This window comes from Acomys minous (assembly GCF_964271855.1).
Source record: "Acomys minous genome assembly, chromosome: 11".
In the NCBI taxonomy this organism is placed as follows: domain Eukaryota; kingdom Metazoa; phylum Chordata; class Mammalia; order Rodentia; family Muridae; genus Acomys; species Acomys minous.
The window spans coordinates 89,116,412-89,138,331 of NC_140492.1; the positions used below are offsets into that span (position 1 = coordinate 89,116,412).

At 35.4% G+C, this 21,920-nt stretch overlaps 1 protein-coding gene across 2 annotated transcripts in view; it reads left to right on the forward strand.

Annotated features, from left to right (window-relative positions):
* Nucleotides 1–21,920, forward strand: part of EDIL3 (EGF like repeats and discoidin domains 3) — a 460,517-nt gene that overhangs the window by 125,762 nt on the left and 312,835 nt on the right. For both annotated transcript variants that reach the window (XM_084802296.1, XM_084802295.1), the window contains exon 2: nt 1,723–1,851. In XM_084802296.1, the coding sequence (XP_084658422.1) occupies nt 1,723–1,851 (129 nt within the window). The remainder of the gene's footprint in view (nt 1–1,722; nt 1,852–21,920) is intronic.

A 21,920-nucleotide genomic window follows, 5' to 3' on the forward strand; every position in this document is an offset into this window, starting at 1 on the left:
GGATTATTGATGAATTCTCGCACTTCATTCATAGAGCCTACTCCACAGACCCCAAGAATGGTTTCTTAACAAAAGGAAAGTGCCAGAATTACTGAGTCATCAAAGGAACAAGAAATGACAACTTTATATATTCCGACTCTATCTTTGATTGACTTCAGTACTTGTACTGTGTACTATGTACTATGAAAGAAAGAGATGTATGTACTGCATAGTGACTCAGTTGCCAGACGATAGTAGGTTAGAATTAAATTGCCTTGATTTTGAGTGAATCTGTAATTGCAAGCCTCGTGTTCTGATTCTGTCCCGGACAATTGTTTTTCAGTACAAATAAGACAATATAAATATCTTTAGCTTGCCTTGCCCCTATGGACATTACTGCAACCACTTACGATGCCTGGGGAAGTCATACTCCTATTTAGGATAGTGCTGCAAAGAGAAGAATTATTACAGATAGTGCAAATATGTTTTGGTGACTGTTTACCCTAAGTGCTCCTTGGAGATTGTACATGCTCCTTCATACACATTTTTATTAGTAATGCCAGGAATTAGGCTCAAGTTGCACTCTTTGTGAAAAAAAAAGATGCTACTGATCATTACTCCGCCCTTTTCCTTTCTCTTCCTCCCTTCTTCTTCGTTTTCTTCATTCTTTTTAGCATTGAAAGGGCCGTATTAGCTGATACAGCCCCCTTTAAAATGGTCAGATGAATCTAAGTCAAGTCCTCTTTTTGTAATATGACATACTCCTCCACCCAGGTTTTTATATAAAGGCTATTTTTTCCTTTCACATTGAATCAGCAGGGCCACTTTGGGTGTGTCAGCCTGCTCAGGGACAATTCTCAGGATTTCTTGATGTCCTTTAATTTTCTGAGAGGGCCTTTCATGCTCCAAGTGAGCTCTCAGAAATATTTTTATGAAAGTTAATACACATCTATGATTTTATATTTATCACGAGGTCATGTCTTTCTGTCAGAGCTTTAGACTTGGCCAGTTATTTGTTTGAGAGGCAAAAGTTGAGTAGTCAAAGTTGGCTCCCTCTGTATTTAATTTTTAGTTGAAAGGTTCTGTGTTTGACGTGCCTCTTTCTTGTAGTAGCTTCTCATGTGTAGCTAATTGAGCCAATTGTCACTTTAGCTGTCTGTGTAGAAACCTCATTACTCCTATTCAAAGGTTATCATACCTTTTCTGTCTTACAAGTATCTACAGGTGACAACTTTACCAATTGCCATACTTTATTTAACAGTCGTGGCCACTTTTCTAGCCTTATATACCCATTATTAGAGAACAAAATTCAATCAGCCACACAACACCACAGATGGTTGCAGTTCGTCTCTGGATCTTCAGTATTTCTGTCGGTACGAGAAGCTCAATAAATACACTGACATTCACCTGGAGTTAGTTGGAAAAGAGCAATGGAAATTCAATGTCTGTTTTTAGTCCTTTGGTACCTTTAAGCCTATTAACATCCTCTTGTTAATGTGAGTACATTAACAAATGGCAAGTGCCATTTCCAAATTCTAAATATCTGGAAAAATATTTCAGCATATTAGAAAGAGTAACCAAAAACTTACAAAGAAAAGTTGTGTAACTGGACAGAGGGGATTTATTGGATTGATTCACTAGGGAATCTAGGCCGTGCCTGGTCTGCATGAGTGAAACCATGAACCAACTGAAACAATCCTAAAACAGACATAAGAAGTCAAAGCCTGACTTTTTGTTCCTCAGGTGATATCTGCAACCCCAATCCATGTGAAAATGGTGGCATCTGTCTGTCGGGATTGGCTGATGATTCCTTTTCCTGTGAGTGTCCAGACGGCTTCACAGATCCCAACTGCTCTAGTGTTGTGGAGGTTGGTAAGTGCAACAATCTTCCCAGTCCTTTAAAATCGTTTGATAAAAAGAGTTAAAGTTTAGGATAAAATAATTTTTGATTAGATACTTTCATAAAACAAGTGCATTATTTTCATTCCTATACTATCTTTCTTAAGCCTGTATTTTCTAGCATATACTAAGGTAATACTGGATATTTAGTGAGTAAAAATACTAATTAATAGTTCTTTTAGTATCATGCCCACTTTAGAGTTTAACATATTTTTACAATGTAAAACCAAATATTTGAACCTCTCCCTGTCTTTTCTATTAAAATCTACCTGAGATATTTTGTAATTACTGTTTCTCTATATTTGGTAGAAATAGAACAGAAAGTATAAAGAATGATGAGACTTTTATATATTAAAAAAAACAAGAATAGAAAAGTGGACATTTTAAGGCAATACCTTCAAAAACATAGAGGTATGAACATCACTATATTTTACTTACACATTTAATATTTTATTTAATTATGCATAATATTTATTTTCATATTCTTATTTTTAATATTTTATGCTAAACAGTCAGGAATAATATGAGAAAATGCTAAAAATAGTTAAAAGTATTAATGCTACAGGTACAAGTGAGATCCAATGAAATAGATTGCAATTAGAACACAAGGGTTACCACCATTGCTTCAGAATATTCTGATTTTTAAAATTTTTTACATAAATTTATATTATATATATATATATATATATATATATATATATATATATATACAATAAACTACCTACAGCAAGGAGAACCACAAACCAATGAGAGATTATATAAATTTACATTCATGGTGTTTCAGCCATTTGTATTTGGAAGCCTTGAAGAAAAAATTTTTCCTATCTTGCTGAGTCTAAAATTCTGAATGTTAATCAATATCTATCATATCTCATCATTATCAAGTTAAAAGATCTATATAGATCTAAAAGCATCTTAACCCCTGAACAACTAAGCTTAAGTGTAAAACTGAACTATCTGGTCTTCAACACGATCAGAGATTTGATAAGGTATAAAATTAATTACCTGAATATACAAGGAGTGCAGGTCAGCACCTTTTTATTTCACAGGGAAAAACTCTGAACTTACTCATAGTTCTGTTGCAATTATTCTGGAAAGCCCATGAGGCTTCTACCCTAAACAAAGAACTACAGGCAATGGGAAAAAGCTAATATCATGGTGTTGGTCTGTCCCAGGGAAGAGCACGTCAACTGGCTGTCCATTGCCAAGTAATACGCCTTGAAAACATACATATAGATAGCATTTTCAGCCTAAACAGATTATATTTAGGGATACATTCGCATACATATGCACATATATGCATACAATAACAATGGAAAAAGAGGCCTTGAACTTGTAGGAGAGTAAGGTCAGGATATATGTCAGGGTTTGGAGGGAGGAAAGGAAGGGAAAAATTTAAAAAAATATGTCAAATTCTGATTCAGTGTCAAGCTTTAAAGTTACATTTGTGTTTATGATTCTACAGTCTGCAAAAGGTAATGTAAAATGCACATCTAGAAAAATTCTGTCATGATTTTATCTCAGACTTTAGTATTTTGCCAAAACCCATCTGAGGTTCTCCATGCTACTCAATTCAAAAGACCTTCTACTCCAACTGTGTACTTTTATCTCCCCTCCCAAAACATCTAGTGTCAAATAAATTCAGAATACTTCCCCATTTTTGCTGTCAATCCTCACTCACATCCTCTAATTCCTCAATGATGTCTCTCAGGCTTTCGGAATTCATTCATTAAATAACAGGATATGCTTTGAACTTAACTTTTATATAGCTTCCTCTCTCTCTCTCTCTCTCTCTCTCTCTCTCTCTCTCTCTCTCTCTGTCTCTCTCTCTGTCTCTCTCTCTCTTGTTCTCCTCTCCTTACACACTTAGATTTTTACATACATATATTTTAACCTCTTCAAGATACTACGATTTCTTTTTTTAAATATATTTTATTAATTTATTAACATTACATCTCAATTGTTATCCCATCCTGTGTATCCTCCTATTTCTCCCTCTCACTTTCCCCTTACTCTCCTCCCCTATGACTGTGACTGAGGGGGATTACCTCCCCCTGTATATGCTCATAGGGTATCAAGTCACTTCTTGGTAGCCTGCTGTCCTTCCTCTGAGTGCCACCAGACCTCCCCATCCAGGGGACATGGACAAATATGGGACACCAGAATTCATGGGAAAGTCAGTCCCCAATCTCCACTCAACTGTGGAGAAAATCCTGTCCATTGGATAGATCTGGGTAGGGGTTTAAAGATTGCTACACTTATTGTCCTTGCTGGTGCCATAGTTTGAGCAGGACCCCAGGCCCAGATCTGCCCATCATAATGTTCTACTTGTAGGTTTCTAGGACCCTCTGGATCCTTCTATTTCCCCATTCTAGAGTCTCAATAGAAAGTCTTCCCCTCTGTTCCACTTTCCTGGTAAGTGAAAACTTTCATGGGACATGCCCCTTGGGCTACTGTCCAGATATCAGTGAGTATATACCATTTGACTCTTTCTGCTTCTGGGTGAACTCACTCATTATGATCATTTCTAGTTCAATTCATTTATCCATAAATTTTGGGAATTCCTTGTTTTTAATAGCTGAGTAGTATTCCATAGTGTAAATGTACCAGTTTCTTTATCCATTCTTCTACTGAGGGACACTTAGGCTGTTTCCATGTTCTGGCTATTATGAATAAGGCTGCTATGAACATGGTTGAGCAAATGTTCTTGTTGTGTGCTAGAGCATCTTCAGGGTATATTCCAAGGAGTGGAATAGCTGGGTCTTGAGGAAGCCCTATTCCCAGTTTTCTGAGATAGCTCCAGATAGATTTCCAAAGTGGCTGTATTAGTTTGCATTCCCACCAGAAATGGAGGAGTGTTCCTCTCTCTCCACAATCTTGCCGGCATGTGGTGTCAGTTGAGTTTTTGATCTTAGCCATTCTGATGGGTATAAGATGCTTTTGGATAGATGGGCCGTGCATGCTTTCTCCTGCTCCAGCTCACTTGTAGAGAGAACTCCATGTGGCTGTGCCCACATTCCTTCCCAGTGAATAACTGGCTCTTATTCCTAGATGGCAATGTGAAACTGGATGTTTACATATTCTAAATATAAAGAAATTTTCTATTTATAATAAACAGTGTAAGTGTATATATTATTAAGGAAATAGTAGCAACTTTTAAACTAATTATATAGCACAACTTTGTGTATTCTATTAGAATATTTAAAAAACATTAGCAGGAACAAACATAAGCACAGCCACATACTACATTGATAAAGTCAAAATAAAATAAATAAAAAACCAAAGGATTGATCCTTTAAGAAAAATTATAATTTTATGGCTAAGTTCAGATCAACTCATGCTTATTTTAGGAAATATCAGCATTATAGTCCCATAACTCCAATCAACCCATCAATTAATTAATCAATAATAAAGTGTTAATTTTCCTTCATTCATAGTCACATACTTATTGAGGACTTGCTTACTTAATAATGGAGATGAATGTTAAACTCATGGAGAGATATCTAATTTTATTGTAAAAGGATAAGTAAAAGACAGCTGATAACTATGGATAGATAGGTATTAAATAAAAATACTAGCGTAAGTACATGAATCTATAAGTAGAAAGCTCTATGATAAGTGAATGTCAGAGAATTTATGTATTAATCGAAACTGTAACATCTAAAAATAGCTGTAAAATAATTTTAACCTAGAAGATGAGACACTAAATGAAAGACACAATAGCTTGAAAACAAGGGATAAGAAATAAGCTCATTAACAAATTTGTAGTTTTTACCAAAAAAAAAAAAAACAGAGATGATTGACAGGAAGTGACAAGTATGATGCTGCAGTATGGAAACAGATTCAGTTGATGGATCAGGGGAGGAGGGTGGCAGCAATATAGTTAATCAGGCAGCAATGATTTTCTAAAATGAGGAGACAGTAACTCTCCATATGGTGAAAAAAAAAACACTCAGAGTTTGAGTTTAAAGGATACAATGAGCAACGTATACAGTGGATTCATTGACTATTTGGGGGGAAAAACAGTGAAATACTATTTCCCTTTTCTTTATAAAAGTGATTAATTTTATTTACCTCTTTATTAATGTAGGGTACATGGGTGTAGGGGATGTGTACATGTGTGCATGGCATCTGTACCTGCATAGGCCAGAAGAGGGGATTGTTTAGATCATCTGACACTGGAGGTCCAAACAAGTACAAACCTCTAATGTAGGTGTTAGGAACTTAACTCTGGTTTTCTGGAAAAGCAATAAGTGCTCTTGGTCAACAGAATACCATTTCTGGCATACCAGAAATTGTGAACAAATAAAACCCCCCGTAAAAAGTAAATTTAGCATTCATTCCGAATATGGAATCTCAGAGAATCTCTAGATACACTTTAGGATGTCAAGCATACATTGTGCATTTGGTCATTAAAATATGGACAGATGGGAGTGTCTACACTTAATAATTAGTAGACTTTTTCAATTACTAAAGCAAATATTCTTGAACATATTATTTATTATTCATTCATTCACCAAATATTTGTGTATCTATTACGTCTACAGACCATATGCCTGTTAAAATATAGGCTTTGTCTTCAAGTATCAAGATGGGTTGTTTGAAAGATTGTGAAGTTAGCTTTCAATAGGAAACTAAGAGAAGTTCTCAGATAAGGACCAAGATAAATAAAAATGTGGAGACAGGAGGGTAGGTGAAAGAAGAATTTGAGCACAGTTCAATTTTCCATTCAGGTGATTGTGTCATAACAACACAAACAATAGTTAAAAATATAGTTGTGTACTATAAATAAGCTATTAAATGGGCAAACGAAATATGTGATAATATTGAGATTGAATGCAGTCCATTGAAACAATCAGATTTAGAATCTGGTAGTATTATGATACCTAGAACATTTTTGGAAAAAGCATATCATATAAACATTCTGTTGGGTGCTGTTCATAGAAACACATCATGACCCAGTTTCTGCCTCTGTGTCCTCCCAAGCTGGTTAGCATCTAAATAGTCTTCTTTTCTACTAGTAGGGAAAGATACATAATGGCCTTCAGTTCACAGCTACCCTACACTTTCCCCTTTTGACTCATTCCAGCCAAACCTATTTTCACTTTGTAATTGGCATTCTTTTCCTAATGCAGAGTAAGATTCTATTTAATTTCTGAACCTCTAAGCTCATCATTTCCAAGCTGTTCTATTGTTCCTACATCATTGTGAAAAACAATGGTTAGAAATGGGAAGACCACTGTAGAAATTGGAAAAAAAATACAAGCTGAGTATGCATTTGATGTCCGGTGAATAACCATATTCATGCTCATCTGTCTGAATGTGACTGGTGCCAGAATATAAAGTAGTATACCCGTCAGACTGCTTGAAAGACTTCTGGCTAGTGACTGAAAGACCAGAATAATAACAAACCTCACGTACATCTATGTGGTTTGAGGCTATTTTTAGATTTACAAAATTTGATTGCCAAATTATGGTTCTATAAACTTTAGCGTAATATTTATAGTAAAAAAGATTATTAATATTTGCCAGGTTCTCCCCTTAATACATAATTAAATTCATGTTATATGACAATGAAAGCTAGATATTCTTCATGGTCTAAAATAGTTTCTAACAAAACTGATAACATTGTGAGATGATTGACAAAATTTCCTTGTCAACTAGGGTTTAAGAGAATTGTCTTTATGATCATAATTATTACTATTATTATATTTACTTAATTTTCTAAAAAACAGTAATTAAATATATATTTATATAAACAAAGGACTATTTAATTATGTGAAAAATACAATAATTGTTATATGTGTGTTTTAAACCTATAAAAGTGTCTGTAACATACCTTTGAACATAGTCACTTATTTTAAGTATCTAATTTGTAATTAGTCATAATAGTTATAATCTGCCAGTTTACAAATGGCTAGCTCTAGAAATTATATATTCACTGATAGGAAAATCAAAGTAAAGCATCAATGTACATTATTATTATTATTGAATACAGAAATCTGTTGTTTTCTAGTTTAAAATAAGACCCATTTATTGGTGAAGCTTGAATTTGTACTGTCTTTTGTTCTGAAATTAGTTTTTTTTGTGTGTGTTGTTAATTGAAGATGCATACTTCCTGTGTGTCATGCCAAAGGGATTGTACGTACTAATGAGCTTTTTTCTGCTTAACATATAATTTCAATTTTTTTGGATTTTAATAATGTGTATGTATCATAGTTCTGTGGCATAGCTAAACTGATTTTATATTTTTATTTTAATTGATCAATGAATTAGTGGGTGTGTGTGTGTGTGTGTGTGTGTGAGAGAGAGAGAGAGAGAGAGAGAGAGAGAGAATGTGGACATGCAATGCACAAATCACAGAACACATATGTACATCAGAGAACAGCTTTTGGAAGTCTGTCTTTTCCTTCCACTTGGTTTCTAGGCAGCAACCCAGGATATCAGACTTTACTTGTTGATCTGCCTTGTTGTCCCTGAATGAATGTCTATGACTTCTTCTAGTCTCTTATTGTGCTTACCAGTGTCAGCCACAGTAACTGGATTCACGGTTGCAGCTGCATTTCAAAGATGATCTATCTCTTCTTCTAACAGTAGTAATATAGAGAAAATACAAATGTTGAGCACTTTTCAAACACAGCCTGTGAGAGGCTACATTTGAGAGCTTTAATTTAATGAGTAACGGTCTTATGTTACAAAGATGGGAGCATCATAGAAGAGGGCATTGGGACCTATTTATTATCTTACTAAAAGTTTTTTTTTATAACAGGTGCATCTTAAAGTTGAATTTCTCAAAGGGCTTTGTCAGTATGAACCATTGATAAATGTATACATTGGTTTGTAGATACTGTCAATATAAAGCCTAAAAAAAATAGCTCCATCAAATGGAGATGTAGAAAGATGTCCTATTCACAACCAGGTTGGGCTACAAAACAAAATCCTGTATCAAAAAGAAAAATATATCGTAAGAGTTACATAAGAAGGCTAAGAAGCTTATCATAGTGGTTTTCAATTGAAAAGAATCTGAGCAGATTTAAGTCTACTTCGTGAAAGTTGTTATCCATTTGCAGTTATTTGTTTGTATAAAAGAAACAAAAAAATGTGCATTGGCTGATTAAAAAACAGATTGCTATGAAGCATAATTAAATAACATAAATTATGTTTCCTTTTGTTTCACTTAAAGTCTTGTTATAATGATAAATAAATATTCTAAAAGGCACTTAATAAGCCCATATGGATACAGAACCCTGTGTGTCTGAGGATGACTATAAGGAAGGACCAGCCTCTGAAGTTACGACTATGTGAAGAAGTTGACATTTAATCAAAGAAATCTTAATGACGTTCAAAAATGCATTGATTATGGAGAAGCTGAGGTCAACTAGGAAGGTCAGGTAGTGGCAGAAATGACACACTCATTAACATCACCTAAGTGGCAAGAAAGGCTATTTTGGTTGGTGAGAGACTTTACTTCATAGCATTGGTAGTACAAATGATGGGACGAAGCAAAAAAGACATTAGTAAGATTTTGAAAAAATATTTTTGACAGGAATTAATTTATTGTAAACATTAGAAACTGTTATGACATTTTACACAAAATTAATTGACACCAGCTACAGGTTATTGGGATGGTATTTGCTTTGAGAATTATGGAGGCAAAGCTTAAGAATTATTGAAATAAAGGTGAAGATGTCACTGCTTTGTTGAGGAATTGGAAGTAGATAGCAGTGTTTGTCAAAGTTTATTTAGCACTCCGTGAAGCGAAAGAAAAACAAGGTGACATTTCAAGGTAACTTTGTCCTCTCAGAAAATTGATTGTCATATATATATATCAAAGTATTAATGTGAAGGCAGCTTTTGTAATCCATATTTCTTGGAAAACAGCTATGCTTACCACCATACCACCAATGCCACACCTCTATATTTTTTAATGTGCAGTGGCAATATATAACTTTTAAAATGAGTCTTATTATGAGAAAGAGTTAGGCCTAGATATATTCTAGATCGTGCAATCTTGCCCTTTGAAAATAAAATATATAGTAAGTTTAAATAGATAACAAGTCATATTTAGTATCTTGATTTCAGTCACAGGATACAAAATAAAAGGAAGGGGTTACAACTTAATTACTCAGAAAATTGTAGAACCATAATAAGGGCATTTGATCCCTTACATATTTTCTGTGGTAATTATGCCAAATGTCTCTATCTAGCATGTTGATACAGCCACATTATATATTTACCTTATTAGATCATCACAGCAAAATTGGGGCTCAAGTATTTCATTTTCACCATAGAGAGCATTTGGGCACAAAGTTTATTAGTGTTACCCATCTTCAGAATAGCTGAAAGTATTTCCAAGGACTCAGCATCTACACATCAATTCCTTCTTTTAATCAGTGCCTCTAGTTTCCAGGACAACAGAAAAACTGGGTACATTACACAACAGCCTCTATTCGCAAGCTCTGATGTCATTAATTATTCAGCTATAGAGAGTCACCAAAATGGTTTTTTTTTTTGATCCACACTGTTGTGGATAAATTCACACCTCATAACTAGACAGGCAGAGTTGCATTGTCATCATATGGGAAGCATTGTACAATTTGAGCCAGTAATATTTTTATGTGGTTAGCCAATAAACTGATGATGAGGGCATTTTTGTCTTTTTTATTATAATTTATTCAGACTGATAAGGACATTTTTATTCATTAATATTGCCACACTTTTATACTATCTAATACTACATGTACATGTACATATGAAACATTTATAGATCATAACCTACAAATCAAAAGGTGATCTTAAATAAATCTCAGGGTTAAATGAGGAAGTAAATCTGTGATAATGTAAAGACTAGACTCTTGGTCGATGGCCGAATAGCTATTATAAAAGTCACTCGAGGCTTTCTCCACAATATAGTACTAGTGTTCCACTTTGCATAAATTGGAATATATGGAAACAGGAGTTGAACCTGAAACACAATATATAGCATAATCCTGGCATTTGTTACCTACCTGAGCGAACTTTCATGGAATACTGTGATAGTTAGCTAACTGAAAGGACCTTTTCTTAAAAGAAATCCTTCCTGATGTTGTGGTTAAGAAGAGCAAGTCTGATTTCCAAGCATTGACCCTTCTGTTCGTAGTCTGTTGCAAGTAGAAACATCCAAGTTCTACATCCACGACATGCTGCAGCCATGAATAGAAACTGCATAACAAGGTAAATGTGCTAAGCACGTCCAGACATTTTCTTCCTATCAGTCTCTGAAGGAGAAGCTGGACGGTTGTTTGCATCGCATTGCCAGCATCAGTGTGGGTCATCTAAAGGTCTGGAACTATAGGAGGAGTGTACCTAAGTAGTAAGCCAATGCTATGCCATTTTCTGTAAGGGGCTCAAGTTACCTGGGTTTTTTTTTTCCTCAGAGTTTCTAAGACCAACATCCCATGATACCTCTGGTTGGCTGTGCATTGCTTCCCTTCCCTGTGCTTTACGCTACTCATCTGTAAAACATGGATCAACACATCAAACATGCTCCACAAATAGCTGTATGCAAAGCTCTTAAAATAGTTTCTAAATGCTAATAAGTGCCATCTAGGAGTTAAGTAACATATGTAGTTATTCCATATATTCAATTGAAAAGCCTTGAGCAGAGATCAAACACTTACACCTCTGAATATTTTCCACCAATTCAGTCACTAATAACATCACTGAAGTATGTGATAAATCCCGACCTATTATTTTTAGATCAGAATTTCTCTGCTTGTGCTTGAATATACAAACTGGGGGTAATTTAACTGTCAGCTTTTGATGCTATTAAAAAGAATTTTTTCTTTCAACATATAATTTGACGAATCACCTCATTTGCTATGAGAAAATAACCCTATGTTTTATTATTTGAAAATTATGAATAATGTAAGTAATGCCTGCATAATTAAGAATCAGTCTTTCAGGAATATAGCTTTCCATGCTTAGAGCAAATAACATGAATTGATTTTTCTTTATAAGACTGCAGAGTGGTACTCCTCTAAAACTATAATAAATGCCAAGTCAGAATTTATGACAACACATTAATATTACGTCCTTAGGTATGATAGATCAACAATAAGCTCTGTATGGCTTTGCATAAATATTGAATAAGGGAACTAGGAATGCTGCAAGCTTCCATTTAATGATGTATGTTCAGCATCCCTGAATAGCTTTTCTTGACCCCTGAAAGATAATCTTTCCTTTCTTAGGCCTCCAGATGAGATCCTTCCCTTGGGAATGCAGCTGAGAAAGGATGTGAAATAGGCATTACACAGTGCAGAAAACAATGATTGTATAAGTGGAAGAAGACTCTCTGGGCCACCAGAGAACTGAAAGCGAGGCAGGCCCTAAAGTCCACATTCAAGGACAGAGCTGACTGTGCAGATGAGTTCAAATGAAAGTGTAGCTCATCAGCTGCAGTTGTTAAATTAGAATGTTTTGTGCAAACCATGGTATCTTTAAAAGAACATATGTAGGAGAAGTGAGAACTTTCTAGAAAGATTTAAATTGGTGTCTGCTCCGATTACCAGCTTTATGGGGGAAAGACTGATAGCAAAACAAGAAGGCAGCTTGTCCTGGGATGGACAGGCCCTACACACCCCTTTATTCCTGTATTGCTTCTTTTCGGTATTATCAAAGGTACCCCAAGAACATGACACTAGAACCACTCAAAGTTGGTTTTTAATGAAGTTTGAATTCATTATCAAAATGATGTGCAAAACACTAACCTGGACATCCACTGGGGAAATTTTAATATAGTACTCTAGGCCTTTCATTTGAAGATCTATTGTTCTAAATTGTACCTTTCTCTGTTGCCTTTATTTATTCTGCATCCTAGATTCCTATTTTTCAATCTATGGATTCATTTTGTTATGCTGGAACCTAGGATCTACTTCTTCCCTTTGGGGATGGGGGTGGGGCATTCAGACACTGAAGTGTCCAGGAATGAAGCCCAGCTGGGCTGCAGGATCTTGATTAGGCAGTGGGCATGTGCTGCTAGCGGAGGGCGTGGGAATCTCTGTCTCTGATAACAGATTTTTTTTTTTTTTTAGTGATACGATGCTTTCAATGACATAGATATTCCCATCATGCAGCTCTCTTTTGGGAGGAGTAAGTTTTGTATAAACCTTGGGGAAGTAGGTAGTGGTTTTTGGGTGAGTGAACATCATTGGCTCGGGCTGAGTTCCCGGGAATTTGCATGGAGAGTAATTGCAGGTGCTAGGCTACTTGACTGCCTCAAGAAGTGCAGAGGAGGAGGGTCACAACACTACTTGTGCAGGGGCAATATAGGCACAGAATAGGGAGGGAACAATCCTTACTCTTGCAGGTCTCCAGATTAAGATTGAGTCCCACGTCCCCTACATAGTTTAATGGGAATAACAAAGAATTGATTTGAAAATGCATGAAAGTCACTCATTGGGAGACAATGCTAATTTTTAACATGCAAATTCTAAACAAAGGTTAGTTATTGAAAAGAACAACAATAACATTTTATGCTGTTTTTCAATCCTTTACAATTAAAAATCATCACTTGATGGGAAAAGCTGTGTGTTTCTATCTCATATTTTATTTGGCTAGAGGTTCTCCTGGTCTTGGGAACCAAGGAAATCATTTTACTAAGAAGGAATGTGTGCCTCTCCTGTCTGTGAATGTTAATCAAGTGCCTGTGACCTTACCCATTTTGAATTCTTTACTGAAAGAAAATTGAATGCTGGAAGAATACCTTGAAGAGTTCACTTATGTTCAAACACATTTCTTTTCCACTTCTAAGATACTTTTAACATACTTGCAGGGCACACATATTCCTGTCCCATCTCACTTTTAACACAAGCGTGTTTCCTTATCGGAGCCTTTCTGTTCTCCTGCCCACAAGCCTAGTTCATGACCAGGAAGAGCCTAAGGGCACTGTGTCTGAAGAAGGACAGAAAATTAAGTCTTTATGCTTTTAGTTGCTAATACAAAATGAGATTTTTTTTTCTTCTAGGACTGCAGTTTTAAGACAAGACACAATTTTATGTCTTGTTACTTCAATCATATTGGAGAGTATTCACATTTTTGTAAATATTTTACAATATCTCCACAAGTTTGAGAATTTGTTCAACATTAGGCCAATCTGCTGCAATGACAAAAATAATTAAATAAATGAGACTATGAAAGACAAGTGAAGAACCATAGAAGGTGTGACAGCTGTGTAGATATTTGAATGGATGGCATGTCATGTAGACATGTTATTCCATCGCTTTCCAGAGTCCATCTCTGGAGAGAGACATGAGGATTTCTTTGTCAGGTGCCGAGATGAACTCGTGGCTGTTAGCAGTTTGCTATATGTGGCAGTTTTACTATGTGACCATCACATTTGATTTGGACTGTATTTCATTTTTCAGAAGTTGCGAAGGATCTATTTCTTCTACTTATATTTTTAAAGGTTTCAAGAAATGAATATTAAGATTGTACATTCACAAATTAAAGTGTGTTTATTTCTTTACTCTTTGTTTGTTTAGTTATTATTTTGTGATGAGATCACATCCAGAACTTGTGCCTCATGTTAAGCTTCTGTTTTACCCCTGAGCTACAAGCCCAGTTCTGGGAAAAAAAAAAAAAACCCAACCCAAAAGATAAGAAAAGAATTCAAAGAGTAGCTGTAAATGGCCCTGTCTTCCTTTTAAATTTACTCGTGTCTATTTTCTTTTACGTCAGTTGTGTTCTATAAAGGCATTCCAATTAAGGGGGAGAAAAAAGCCTGAGGAGACAAGCTGTGCAAAAATGGATATTGCATTGTTGCTTGATTAACATCTAAACATAGACACACTATTTCCCTTTAAAGAAAGCCCTAATGATTGGGAAAATAAAGTCCTTCATTTTAGCTCCAATTTCAATAGTAGGAAAAATTCTATAGCAGTCATTAACCCACTGCCGAAAAGGCAAGAAAGCATTGCATTACTAGAGCTCAATGCATTCTAAAGTACTGCTCTACAGGTCCTTGGTATGAGCTAAAACCATATCAACAAAAAAGCTTCCTTGACCAAAAAAAAAACAAGAAGATATTAGACTCTCTCTTAGGAGAAAGTTATACCTTTCACTATTTTTTTATATATGAGTTTCAGAAGACGTTTTATTTAAAGTAAATAGTTAAATTTTTTATAGCAACATTTTTTATGATAACCAAAAGAAAAAATGCAAAGTTCATAAAATATTGTATGCAAATATAATATATAAAATAATCCATATCTGGTAATAGGAAGGTAGAAGTAATATATGTTACAATGTGGATAAAACTTGAGAAATTATACCAAACAAAATTGCCGACAAAATAGACCATGTATTGATCTTTCACCAGGAAAGACTACAGCATTGTTTATAAAATATCAGATGGTCATCCCTGTAAGCATATACACATAAGCATCATCATATAGACTGTTACTAGGAATACACACACACACACACACACACACACACACACACACACACACACACGTGCATGTAACACCACGTAATAAAAAATCCCATGAATTTGAAAGGTTAAGAAAAGGTATATGGAATTGTTTGGACAGAAGAAAACAAAGGGAGAAATTAAATAATTATTTTATAATTCAAAAAAATAAAAGGAAAATGGACCACATAATGCATGATTCCATATATATAAGGTGTTCAGAAAAGGCAAATCTACAGAGACAGGACAATAAATTAGTGATAGTCTAAGGATGAAAAATGACAGTAACTACTAATGGTCATGAAAGACTTTGCGGAGATGAACTGAACACACTGAAATGAACCGAGGTCACAGTAGCATTTTTTTTATCTTCATTACCTTTTTAAATCTGAAAAAAACTGAGAACTCATGAAACTGAAAATTTTCTCTAAGGAAAAAGACTATCATCAGAGCACAATATATAGATTGGGAAAATATCTTCATCAACCCAACATTCAACAAAGGGCTAATATCTAAAATATATAAAGAACTCAAGAAATGAAAGACTACCAAACCAAATAAGTCAACTAAAAAAAGGGTGCAGAGCCAAACAGAATTCTCAACAGAGAGATATTGAATGGCCAAGAAACACTTAAAGAAATGCTCAAGTCATCAAGGAAATGCAAATCAAAATGACTCTGAGATTCTATCTTACACCTATCAGATTGGCAAAGATAAAAAACTAAAGTGACAGCACATGCTGGTGAAGATGTAGAGAAAGAGGAACACTCCTCCATTGCTAGTGGGAGCACAAACATATTCAACCACTTTGGAAATCAATCTGGCCCTTCCTCAGAAAATTGGGAATACTGTTACCTCAAGACCCAGCTACACCACTCTTGGGCATATACCCAAAAGATGTTCCACCGTACATAAAGGGCATTTGCTCAACTACATTCATAGCAGCTTTATTTGTAATAGCCAGAATCTGGAAACAATTTAGATGTCCCTTAACCGAAGAATAGACAAAGACAGGTATATTTACACAATGGACTCCATAGCACCTCCATCTCATCCGGATCCACTCCATTTCTGTCTTTCATTAGAAAAGAACAGGCTCTAAGAGATATAAAAATTTAGTAAATATAAAAGACATATAGAAGCTAAAAGAAAAACCATCACACTGAAGTTGATGGAAAAAAGGAAAAGAACCCGAATTAGGCACAAAATTCAGATATCCACTATTCTCACACATTCAGAAGTCCCATAAAAATACTAAACTGAAAGCTGTAATACATACACAAAGGTCCTGGGGCAGATGTGTGTCATTCATATGGATGCTTATTCAGTGTCTTTACGTTTTACCCAATTGGAGGTTCTTGTTCTCTTGCTGTCCTCCATGCCCTCTGGGACTTCCCCTAGTTCTTTATCCTCTTTCTTGAGGATTCGGAGCTCTTAGGGTTGGGATTTGATGGAGACATATGTTCTAGCACTGTGTGTTTTAAGGTTTTTCTCTTTGCTTAATGTGGCTATAGCTCTCTGTATTTGATACCATCTGCAGGAGAAAGCTTCTCTCATGGTGGCTGAGTAAGGCACTATCTATGGGAATAGCAGAATGTCATTAAGAATCCTTTTATTGTTACCTTTTTTTTTTTTTTATCCCAGTGGTATTTGATTTTATTCTAGGTCTCTGGACTATCTAATCTCTGGGGGTTTGTTTTGTCACTAAAGAAGTTTCATGTACCAATTCCATCTCGTTTGGTGGGCCTCAAGTCAAAGCAGACATTGCTTGGTTCTTCCCACAAGGTGTATGCCACAATTACAGTAGCATATTTTGCAGGCAGGAAAGATTGTAGATTGAAGGTTTTGCACCTGAGTTTACTTTTCTTTTTGGTAGCCCACAGAGTACCTTCCCACACCAAAACCACTAAACCATATTGCTGAAGGTTCTGTGTAGGCAGCAGCTTATCCTCTGTGTTCAGTGAGTTGCGTTTGTGTTGTCTTCAGCAATGGAGCTTTGCTGTCACTTTGAAGAGTGACCTATCATCTTGGCAACAGCCTGGGCGGCTTGGGGTTTCCCATGGGACCCCTTTGGCCAACAGGTCAATTGGAAGTAACCCAGTCCCAGTATTGGAAGCTTCATTTGGTGACAAGGGATGGCCAGTGGGGACTCCATCTCTAGTAGTATTTGGAGACTTCATTAGGATTTTCCTCATATATTATACAGAGTTTCCACTACACTAGGTTTCTATACCAAGCCTCAAATTCCCCTCAGTTCTATTCCCTCCCTAAACCATGACACCTCCCCACTTTCTTCCATTCCCATACTTCCTGCCTCCTTTCCACCAAAAAATCTACTCTATTCCCCCTCCCAGAGAGATCCATGAGTATTCCTTACTCACAGGATCTATAGATTACTACCCAGTTATCACTTATTTAATGGCTAATATTCGCATATAAGTAAATCTTTAGCATGTTTATCTTTCTGGGTCTGGGTTACCTCGCACTGTATAAATTTTTTTTCTAGTTACATCCATTTGCCTGCTGATTACATGATTTCATTGTTTTTAACATTTGAGTAGTAAAACTACATTGTGTATTTATACCAAATTTTCTTTATCTATATTTTCATTGAGGGTCATCTAGGTTGTTTACAGTTTCTGGCTATTATGAAAAGAGCAGCAGTGAGAATGGTTCAGCAAGTGTCCTTGTGGTAAGATGAAGCATTTTTTTTGGGTATATGCTGAAGAGTGGTTTAGCTGGATGCTGAGGTAGATTGGGTCTCAGTTTTCTGAGGAACCACAGTATTGGTTTCCAAAGTGGTTTTCACTCCAACTAGTAATAAAGGAATGTTTCCCTTTCTCTACATCTTTGCCAGCATGAGCTTTCACTTGTGTTATTGATTTTAACTGTTGTGACAGGTATAAATTTGGAGTCTCAAAGTATTTTTTTTATTTGTATTTCCCTGATGATTAGGGATGCTGAACATTTCCTTGAGTGTTTTTTAGCCATTTGAATATCTTCTGTGGAGAATTCTGTTTTTAGATCTATACTCCTCCCAATTTATTTTTACTTTTATTTATTTATTTATTTATTTGGCCTTTAAAGACAGGATTTCTCTTGTAGTCCTGGATGTCCTGGACATTTAGACCAGGCTGGCCTCAAACTCACAGAGATTCTCTTGCCTCTGCCTCCTGATTAAAGGCATGATCCACCATGCCCAGTTTGTACCCATTTTTAAACTGGACTATTTGTTTTTTTTTTTAATCTAGTTTCTTGAGTTATTTTTATATATTGGATGTTAGTTATTTATCAGATGTAGCATTGGTAAAATTCTTCCTACCCTGTAGGGTGTCACCTTGTCCAAATGAAAATGTCCTTTGCCCTAAAGAACCTTCTTAGTTCTTTGAGGTCACATTTATATGTTGTTGATCTTAGTCCTTGCACTACTGGTGTTCTGTTCAGAGAGTTGTGTCCTATGCCAATGAGTTCAAAGCTCATCTTCATTATTTATTCCCCAGGTTCAGTGCATATGTTTTTATGGTAAGGTCTTTGATCAATTTGCAGTTGAGTAGTGCCTGGGGTGATAAGTATGGATTTATTTGCATTTTTCTACAATTTTACCAGCACCATTTGTTGAACGCGTTGCCTTTTTTTCAGTGTGTACTTCTGAGTGTTTGGATCTTCAGTTTGATTCCATTTATCAGTGTGTCTATTTTTATACCATGGTGTGTTTTTATTACTATACCTTTGTAGTAAAACTTGGTATAGAGAAGTCATGTGGCTTCCAGCACTTTTTTTGTTTGCATCTTTTATTTAAGACTGTTTTAGCTATCTTGGGCTTTTGGGGTTTTTATTTTTGTTTTTGTTGTATTTGTTTTTGTTTTTTTTTTTTCTTTTTTTTTTTTATATAGTTTGCAACCTATTTCCTTTTTTTTTCCTTTTTTCCTTTTTTTTTTATTAATTTATTCTTGTTACATCTCAATGGTTTGTTTTTTTTTTCTATATGAAGTTGAAATTGTTCCTTAATATATATGAAGAATAGTCTTGGAATTTTGACAGAGATTGCATTTAACTGTACGTTATTTTTAATAAGATGTTCAATTTTACTATGTTAATCCCATAGATACATGAGCATAAGAGATCTTTTCATTTTCTGGTGTGTTCTTCAGGTTCCATCTTTGAAAACAAAGTTTTTGTTTTATACATGTCTTTTACTTGCTTTAGTAGAGTTACTCTTAATATAAATATCTTACATTTGAGGCTACTTTGAAGGTATCGTTTCCCTAATTTCTTTCTAAGTCCATTTGTAATTTGTATATATATAGGGAAGCTACTTGATCATGACGGATGATCTTCTTCATGTGTTCTTGGATTTGGTTTGTAGTATTTTATTGGGAATTTTTGTGTTGATGATTGTAAGCGAAATTGGTCTGTAATTCTGTTAATTTCCTGTTTGACTTTTCCTCGTTGGTCTTTGTTCTTTAGTATGCAAAAATGTACTTTCTGAAGTTCCTGTTGATGTTTATTTCTTCCTTTAGCATGATGATACAAGCAATTTTCTTTCTCTTTCCTTTATTGGTTTGGGCTTGTTTTATGATATATGGTACCAGCAATGATAAGGAACACCAATACTTCTTGAACTGCTCCACATAAAAGAAAAATAAAATACACTACTGGCCTAATAGTATGAAGAAAATACTATCTTTACACTGAACTCACACATTATACAGCCATCTGTTATATATTACTGGGGAATTGCGTTGCACTGCAAGCTGTTAGACCCATTGATAAAATAATTGTTTAAAAAAGACTAAGATAGAAGCCAGAAGGCCCTTTATATTTGAGTTTGAAAAGTAAATAACAGTAGTTCACGCAAGCTGTAAATATCAGTGCCTGCTGGAATTATCAAGGTGGATGTGAAGAGGAAAGAAAGTCGTCTTCTCTGAGATAAAGTTCAGGATAGCAGTCAAATTCATCACTAGAGGTCTGAAATATCCTACAGGGGAAAGATATTTAGAGAAGAAGTTAGAAGACCCTGAATATTAGGGTAGGATTGCATAGTATTATAGCTAACATTGTAGGGCATGTAAAGAGAGAAAAGTGAAAATCATACATTTGAGTTAGAGCTCTGAAAAGTGAGCAGTGAAGCCGCATATGTAGTTGCATTGGGGAAGGGGATTCTGGGTAAATATGCATATATTTTAATTAAAGACATGATTTAATTGTCATTATCATGACCCTAGCAAACCTTCAGGTAAATCAGCTTTCCTCATTGTTGGTGCTAGCCAACTTAGAGCCAGTTGGATAAGCTACTCACCTAAGGGACTGAAATGTGTAATTCAATCTCAGTTTTTGGCCAGGTTACAGTGTATATTTCCACCCAGGGCCAGAGAGGAGAAGGACTTACATTTCCTTAATGGTCTTCACCAAGTACTGATACCTCCCTCTTTTCGTGTGGCATTTTAATTCTTTGCTTCCTTAAGATTGCCTTGTTACCAAGGAGACTAGAGATGAGATCCAAAGCTGAAAGTCTTTAGAGGGGGAAGGGTTGAATCTAAAATGCCTTCAAACCTGCTAATGCCTATCTAGCTATCACGGTATGTCACAAATCTAAAGCCAGTAATATACTACTAAGTGGTGAAAATCCAAGAGCATTTCGCCAAACTATGGAACAACACAAGGGTCCACTTTCTCCTATCATTTAGTATGTTGTTTAAAGTCTTAGAGAAAGCAATAAGAAAAGAGAGAGATGTAAAATGGGCAAAAATAGGAAAGCAAGAAGTAAATTTATATCTATTTATAAATGTCATGTTTCTGTTCTTAAAACAAAATCTATACACTCTACCAGAAAGCTTATAAATATGATAAGAAACTTAAGCAGAATCACAAGATATATTGTTAGCATATAAAAATCTGAAGTTTTTCTATACACAAAGAACGAACTTTCTGAAAAAGAGGTAAGAAAAATATATTTTATTGGCAAAAATAAAGTTGAATAAACATAACCAAGTAGGTAAAAAACCTCCACAATAAAAATGAGTCACATCTCCAGGCCTTCACATCCTTTGCAAAGTCAATTCAAAATAGATCAAAGGCTGTGATTAACTTCAGTTGTTAACCTTGCCTGTCTGGAAAGTGGAAACTCTCAGAGGGGAATTGCCTCCAATGGATTGACCTGTACTTTTTGTCTTTGAGATGTTTTCTTAATTAATAATTGCTGTAGGTGGCCCCAGGATAGTGTAGACTGTGACTCTCTGAGGCAGCTGTGTATGATGGAGTAAGGCAGAAGTAGTAAGCAAATAAGCACCTATCCTCATGATCTGCTTCACGTCCGGTCTTCAGGTTTCCAGCTCCCTTTATACCTTTGATTTTTTTCATGATGGACTAGGCCTGTAGCTTGAAATAAGCATCTCCCTACCCTTGTTGGTGGATTCCTAAGCACAGTAGAATAGACCCAATTTAAAACATAAAATGTGAAAACTATTAGGTTGAAATCACTTAAGATATATTCATAGATGACTTTTCTTAACAGACTCCAATAGCAGAGGACAACCGCCCAAGAATTAACAAAGATGTGACATGGTATTCAAGTGTCTGAATACCAAAGGAA